At 28.3% G+C, this 7,589-nt stretch overlaps 2 protein-coding genes across 2 annotated transcripts in view; one reads left to right on the plus strand and one right to left on the minus strand.

Moving 5' to 3' along the window:
* DSM5745_05051 (uncharacterized protein) overlaps positions 1-253 on the plus strand; it is a gene marked incomplete at both ends in the record, with an annotated part of 1,674 nt that extends 1,421 nt beyond the window's left edge. Inside the window, one exon of the mRNA XM_026747067.1 lies at positions 71-253. Within this exon, the coding sequence (XP_026604547.1) occupies positions 71-253 (183 nt within the window). The remainder of the gene's footprint in view (positions 1-70) is intronic.
* A 302-nt stretch (positions 254-555) lies between these two features.
* DSM5745_05052 (SGNH/GDSL hydrolase family protein) lies at positions 556-1,649 on the minus strand (the record flags this gene model as incomplete). Its single annotated transcript, XM_026747068.1, has 2 exons — positions 556-786; positions 834-1,649. The coding sequence occupies 2 exons, from the start codon at positions 1,647-1,649 to the stop codon at positions 556-558; spliced, it is 1,047 nt and encodes a 348-aa protein (XP_026604548.1).
* Between the last annotated feature and the right edge of the window lie 5,940 nt (positions 1,650-7,589).

Genomic DNA, 7,589 nt, shown 5'->3' on the forward strand with positions numbered 1-7,589 from the left:
CCCCCCCCACTATTACCTGGGAGTGGAAGGTGGGTGCTTTGGGCGGTCCCTGGCTGACGTGTTGCGGTAGAGAGGGATGTACTCGATGGTTGGGATTGGGGCGGGGATGGCGGTTTGGACGACGGTTTTGCTGTGGAAGGATCGGAGGGAGGCGGGGAGGTCGGAGGTGGAGGTGGAGGTGCTCGAGGGTGTGGATGGGGTGGATTGCCGTGAGCAGGTTGATGGGCCGGATAAGGTAGGCAAGGCTGTTTGAGGGACGGTCTTGTATCATCTTGCAGGGTTAAGGTACCCTATTAGGGTATGATCGATGAGACAGCTTCGTTACTTTGCAGGGTAATAGCTCCGATCTTCACTTAGCCCTAACTTCCCCGGTCTTCTCAATACGTACGCGTACGCATATCCATGCCAATCAGCGTCCAGTCCGGTTCTATTATTGCTGAGGTCTACAAAGAATCGTGGTACTCTTGCATCAGTCCCCATTCTGATACGCATCATATCACTCCAACCCTTCTACTGCCACTGCAGGTCCTTTTTCTAACATCCCAAAATCGGCCATTAGCTCCTCCAGAACCTCGCCCACGTAGTGTCTCCCTTGACGACCTTGACAAACTCCCGCGCAATGATTCGGTCCGTCTGCTCGGAGGGATGCAGGTCATCATACCAAAGATAACTGTCCCGGACATCACTCGCGTCACACGCACTACCACACTGCTCCACGGTACTCGTGACGTTAAATGGCACAGTTCCGTTAAGGTAACTCCCCGGATTCTCATAGATATCCGTAATCTGGACAGCATTAGCAAGCACCAGCCAGGAAAAGCAGGGGCACCTACCAAAGCATGCACATCAAACACCGCAACCCTACTCCCAGCATACCTCTTGTTGAGCACAACATCAACAGGCGTCTTATACTCAAAGACCTCATTCACCATCGTAAGATACTGCCTCATCTTCTCGCTGGAGCGCGTAAGATTCGCCTCATACGCAGCCCTATCCGTCCAAAACAGCGGAGTTGCGAGTCCCCCATCCTGAGCCCTCGCATAAACAGGACTCAGATCCAGCGGCGCAATGTTCAAAAGCACAAACGCCCGTGCCCCGACGCTATACAGCGCGTCCAGCTGCGCATACACGCACTCCGTGAAATAACTCAGCGCCATCCCGGCCGGCTGCACCTCCGTCAGGAACCCGCCGTAGCCGAGGTCATTTGTGCCGATCCAGATGGCGTAGACGGTTTTATCGGGGTCGTTGAGGAGGGCTGGTTCATTGGTGCGAGTATCCCGCCAGCTATTGTCCGCCAGGAACGCAGGCAGCTGGTCCTGCTTTATCCCGTTGCGTTCTGTGTTTGCGATCACGGCGTCGCAGACGGCGCCGGAGACGGCGTAGTCGTAGAGGTTTATCCCCGTGTATTGCTGGATGTAGCTGGGCCAGACGCGGCCGCCGGTGCTGGTGAGGTTGGATTGCGGCGGGACGGGGGGCGTGTAGGCGTGGATGCCGTTGTCGGTGTAGCTGTTGCCGAAGACGATGAGGGAGGAGAATTTGGAGATCAGAGCGTTAGGATGAGGATTGGATGGGGCAGATAGAGCGGTTGTGGCGAGGAGCAGGGGGGTGAGGGTCTTCATTGTGAGGGCTGGCTTGAGCTTGGGCTTCATTTGGTATCTGGGGAGGTTGGAAGGCGAGTTTGGGTCTGCAGTGGGCGGATAGGTGCGGATCTTATGGAAATCAACCGTCCTCTCGGCTATTGAGAGGGTATTCTGGATGGCTGGGGAGCTTGTTTGTTTGCGTGCCGCGGGGTGGCACGGGTGATCTCCATGATGGTGGTTGGTGGAAGTATTTGTGTATGGCCTGCGTCCTGCAGCGGGGAAAGGGATCGACGGGATTCGCATGCAGAGTTCCGGCTGAATTGGAATGAACCCCGCAAAAGTTGTTGGAGGTAGCTAGCCGGGAGTCAGAGGATGAGTCATCCGGGTCAGGTGACCCCGCGCCGCCGCCTACTATAGTTAGTGGCCATGTTATTCTTAGCTTCTTAGTACTTTTTTAATACTATTAGAGTTCTTTGCTTATTAGGTTATGTAGCCTAGTTAGCCACTATTTTATTATTTTTTATTAATTTTTTAATATATATAAAAACCTTTAAGCAAGTTTCATTTCCTATTTTAGTTTAGTTTATTTTTTTTATAATTTAAGGCTATATTTACATGCTAAAGTTACGCCTTTAAATTTTTTATTAATTAAATTTAAGTTTTACTTAATATTATTTTTATTTATTAATTATATTATTATTTTAATATATTTACCCCTTTAAAAAATAAAATTATTAATACTTTTACCCTTATTTTTACCTTTATAATTAATAAAGGTACTACTAGCCCGCGGCCTAAAATAACTACTTAAATACCTTAGGTACTAGTAATATATTATTAAGGGATATTTTATAATAAAATTATTTTATTTTTTACTTAGCTTAATATTTAAAAAATTACGCAGCGCCTAAAAAATAAAAAAAATTATAAATAATAAAGCTACACGGTTAATTATTTTTTAATAATATTAAAAATTAATACTATTATTAATAAGATACTTTCCCGCCCTAGAAAGAAGGATAGTAATGTGATAATGCTAGCGCTGGAGATCACCCGGCTGGTAAGGCCGGGCAATTAAGAAAAAATATATAAGGGAGGAACTAAATATAAAATTATTTAAAAATTTTTTATTAAGGCTTTTAAATACTTTATATAACTTTTATTTAGGGTAGTAAGGCTTAAGTATTATTTTTTAAAATTATTAATATTTTTAGGCCTTAATATTACTATGGTTAATAAAGTAGCTTAAGGTATTAACACTAGTAATAAAATTATATTTTTTTTATTTAAATAAAATAATACTTTTGATATTAACCCCTGTTTTTAAATATATTTTAATATAAATATAAAAAATTAAAAACTTTTATTAAAGCCCTTAATATATTATAAATAAAAAAAAATATATTATAGTATATAAAAAATCTTATTATTTTTTATAATAAAAAAATTTATAAATTATAAAATAGCTTTTTTAAGTATAAAACCAAAAAATTTTAGCTTGCTAATATTAATAAAAACTGCTTAATATATTTTTAACTTAATATTATTAATTATAGTAGCCCTTATTTATATTTTATTTTTAAAAACTTTACCAGGCATAACTTGCCCTGGCTTGCTTTTTATTTTTTTAAGGTAAAATAAAGTAAAAAGTAAAAAAAGTTTAAAAAAAAGGTTAAAACTATAGGCTATTAACTTCTTAAAAAGGCTAGCCCTTTTAAAAAACTAATAATAAATATTTATTATAAATCTTAATAAGAATTTAATACCAAAGTAAGGTTAACCCCGCGCCTATATAAGGCTCTCTCTCCTTTAACTTCTTTATTCTTCCTCCACATCTCCCCAGAACTCCCCATAAATCCTTTAAATATTCTAGCTTCCTTTCTTGTTCTTTCTTTATTAAAATCCTTTATTATGGCCCTTAAAAAGTCTGGCGTGTTATTTTTTAAGCACAAGCAAGATATTATGGTAACTTTTTTTTTTAAAAAGGTAAGGACTGGCCGCACTAGTAGTAAAATAATAAATAATTTTTTTTTAACCTTTTTTAATAAGTGCTTTTTTTCTTAGCTTAGTTAATAATAGTAAAAGCTAATATATTATTATATTTATAAAATCTTACAAGCTTTTAAAGCTATTTAAGGCTTTTTTTTTTATATATAAAAACTTAAATTAAGTATTTACTAGGCTTAGCGCGCGCGAAGTTTATATTATTAAAAATTAATATTAATAATTTATTATAGTCTTGTAGTAGCAGGGTATAGCTATTAATTAAAAAGTAGCTTATAATAGTTATAAAATATTTTTTAAAATAATTTTTATTACCTATATTTAAGCCCCCGAGCTTAGGAATTAAGCACTTTTTTAAAAAGTATATACTTATTATATTTTTATATATTAATAAGCTTAATATTTTTTTTAAACTATGGTGTCCCCTTAGCTTAATAAGTAAAATAATAAGTTAATAGCATAAGTTTTTTTTTATAATACTTAATTACTAATATCTTATAGTTTTATTAAAAAGTATAAGACCTTTAATATAATAATTTATATAATAAAAATAAATAAAATTTATATAATAAAAAAGCAAGTAGTATTATTATTAAAGCAGGCTTTAAAAAAGCAGGCAAATTTTAATAAGGTATTTAAGTATAATTATTAACTACTAGCTAAAAGTAAGGGCAAGAAGCCTATATAATTTACTATTTTAAAAACTAACCCTAGTAATAATAAGAAAATAAAGTTTATAAATTTTAATAATATAATTAATAATATTAAAAATCTTATAATAAGCCTTAAATTTTTTTAAAAATATTATACTGTTCCTAAGCTAGCACCTATTTTTTACTTTTTTTTTTTAGTTTTTTAGCAAAGTTTTAAATTTTATATAGGAATTTACTATCCTGCCTTATAATCCCTTAAATAAAAAGCTTTTATTATAGCCTTTTTTAATTACTTTATAAAAAAGCCTAAAAGTACTTTTAATAAGTCTTAATAATTTAAGGGCTTTTTAATTAATAATATACCTTTACTTACTTTATTTTAAAGTTAATCCCGGTAATTTAGGTTAAAATTTAATTTATTAATATAATTAAGCTTTTATGCTAGGGCTTTTCCTTGTTATTACTTTTTTTTAATTTTTTACTTTTTTTCTTGCCTTGCTACCAGCCCCTTAAGCTTATTAATATATTTTAAAAGTATTAATAAATTTTTAATTTAGTTAAACCTTGCCTTAAAACAAAGGTTTAAGTAGCTTAATTTTTTTTAAAATAATTTTAAGTTTTAAACTTAATAAGTGCAGGTAAGTGCCCTTTTACCTTTAACTATTTTTTTTTAAAATTTTTTTTAATACAGGGATTAGTACTATTAATATTAAAATATATATTAACTTAATTTATTTAAATCCCTTTTTTAATTTTAGTTTTTTGTTAATATTCTTTCCTAAAGGTAAGTCTTTTTTTTAAGTTAATTAATAATATTTTTAATTATTAATATTAGGTGTCTTAAGCCTGTAAGTAACACTTAATAAAATAATAAAAAAAAAATCCTATTTTTAAAATTTAAAAAAAATTAGTTATTTCTGCAAGGTCTTAAATAATAATTTAGGTTTTAATAAAAATAAAAACATGGGTATAAATACTAATAATAAAATAGTTATAAATAAAAAGCTGGCCAAGTTTAATAAGATAAATTTAAATATAAAATAGCAGGTGGTGTTTACTTTAAGTAGGTTAAAAAATTTAAATATAGTTAAGGCTAGTAATAAAATAGTTTATAATAATAATAAAGCATAAGTTAGTTTTAATTTTTAATTTTTTTTTAAATAAAATAAATAAAATATTAGTAAGCTGCCTGCCGGGTTCTTCCTGGCATGGGTACTATACTTTTTTTTTTATAAAATACTTTTTTTTAAATATAATAATTTAAAATAATAATAGCAAAGTTATACTTAATACTAGTTTTTTTAGTATTTTATAAAGGTTGGCGTTTTTAGTATTTATTAATAGTTTTTTTTATTACATTATTAGTTAGGATTAGTAAGTCTCTTCCTAAAGTTTATTTTTTATTTAGTTTTAACTTTAAAAATATATATTAAATAGGGTTATAAGTTTTTATTTATAATATTTTTATTACTAAAGTGTTACTAGCCTTAAAAGCTCTTACCTTTTTAGCATGCTTTTTATTTTTAATAACAAGCTTATTAATAATAGTACCCTTCCCTACTTAGTTTAAAAATAATCCCTTATTTTTATACTTATTTTATTTTACCCTTGTTTATATTAACAAGTTAAAATAAAAGGGGGTTAAAGACTTAATAGTATTAATAATTTATTATACCTTAATTAATTTTATAATTTTTTGGCCTTACTTTTTAAAGGCTTTTTATAATTATATACTTGCCTAAAGCTTTTTTAAATTATTAACTTTTATATAAATAAGGCGTTATTTATTAATAAAATTATAAATAACATGTTTATTTAGTTTAGTAATAATATATATACCTAGTAGGTGTAATTTTAGCACCTTATAAAGTTTAAATTATTTAGTATTAAATTTTTATAGGTTTTTATTTTTAACTAGGACCTAATTATTTTTTTAAAATAAGTAATATTTTATTTTATAATTATAAATATGCTATTACTTAATAGCATAAGTTAATAAGTATTTATTAATAATAATTTAAGTATATTATAACTTAAAAATATAATCCTTCGCGGTAATAGTTTTTATAAATATATTATTTATAAAAAGGCGTGGTTAAATATTATATAAAAGTTTAAAAAAATTTATACTAGTAATATTATATAATTTAATACATGTAGTAAATAATACCTAATTTAAGTATTAATTTTATAGTTTTATTAGCTTTTTAAGTAGTATTTTTATAAGTATTAAGCTAAAAATTTTATTTAATTACTTAATATATTTATTTATTTTAAAGTAATATAATGTTATAATATAGTGCTTTATTTTTAGTAATTATATAAAATAAGTAATAACCTTAAATAATAAGTTTAAATTATTATTTAATATTAATTCCGCCATAGCCCTATAATAAATAAAGATTTTTTTATATAAAAATCTTGCTACTATTTTATTTTTAATATTAAAAATAGCTTTAATAACTAGCTAGCTTGTTGCATAATTAATAGCTATAATAATTTATTTATTATTATTAGGTATTACTAGTAGTACCTTAATAAAATTAATTTTTTATTACTTAAAGGGTTGCATGTTTTTTTTAAATATATAAAATTATACCTTATACTTTAGCTTTAATTATAATTTTTATATAATTTAATAAGCAGGGCAGGCGTGGACTACTTATTAAATATTTTTTTTATTATAAATTATTAAGTATAATTACTAATTCTACCTAAAAGGCCTAAATATTTTAAATAGCTATAAAACTTATATATTTTATGTATAAAGTTTTTTTAAAAAGGTATTTATAAATATAGTACCTTTTAACTATTTAATTTAATATATAAAAAATATTTTTTATAATATTAAGTTTTACACCTAGTTAAAAGCCCTAATAAAAATTCTTGCTTTTTTACTATACCTAATTTACAAGAGATTTATTATTAGGTAATTAACTATTTTTAAGGTAGGTTATTATTATATTTTTTTAATATTTTTTTTTATTTTTAGCTAATATAATTATTAATATTAGTATTATGCGCTTAACCTAAGTATTTATTATTTTTTTATTTTAGTTACTTTAAGTATTAGTAGGGCTATTTTTAATAAAGTTAGGTTTTTAATTAAAAATATTAAAAATAATAGCCTTTATACCTGGGTAATAGTAAATATTTAAATTATATATTTAAATTTTTTTATTTATTATATTAATTACTTAAAGTAAGTCCTTGTAATAGCAAGGTACTTAAAACTTTTATAATTAATAATAACTTTAATTATAATATTATTTTTAAGGTAGTAATCCTATTAATATAATACCTTTTTAATTATAAAAAGCTTTTTTTCCTATATTAGGTAATTTTTTTTAGT

The sequence above is a fragment of the Aspergillus mulundensis genome, assembly GCF_003369625.1.
Source record: "Aspergillus mulundensis strain DSM 5745 chromosome Unknown scaffold_4, whole genome shotgun sequence".
Taxonomy (NCBI): Eukaryota; Fungi; Ascomycota; class Eurotiomycetes; order Eurotiales; family Aspergillaceae; genus Aspergillus; species Aspergillus mulundensis.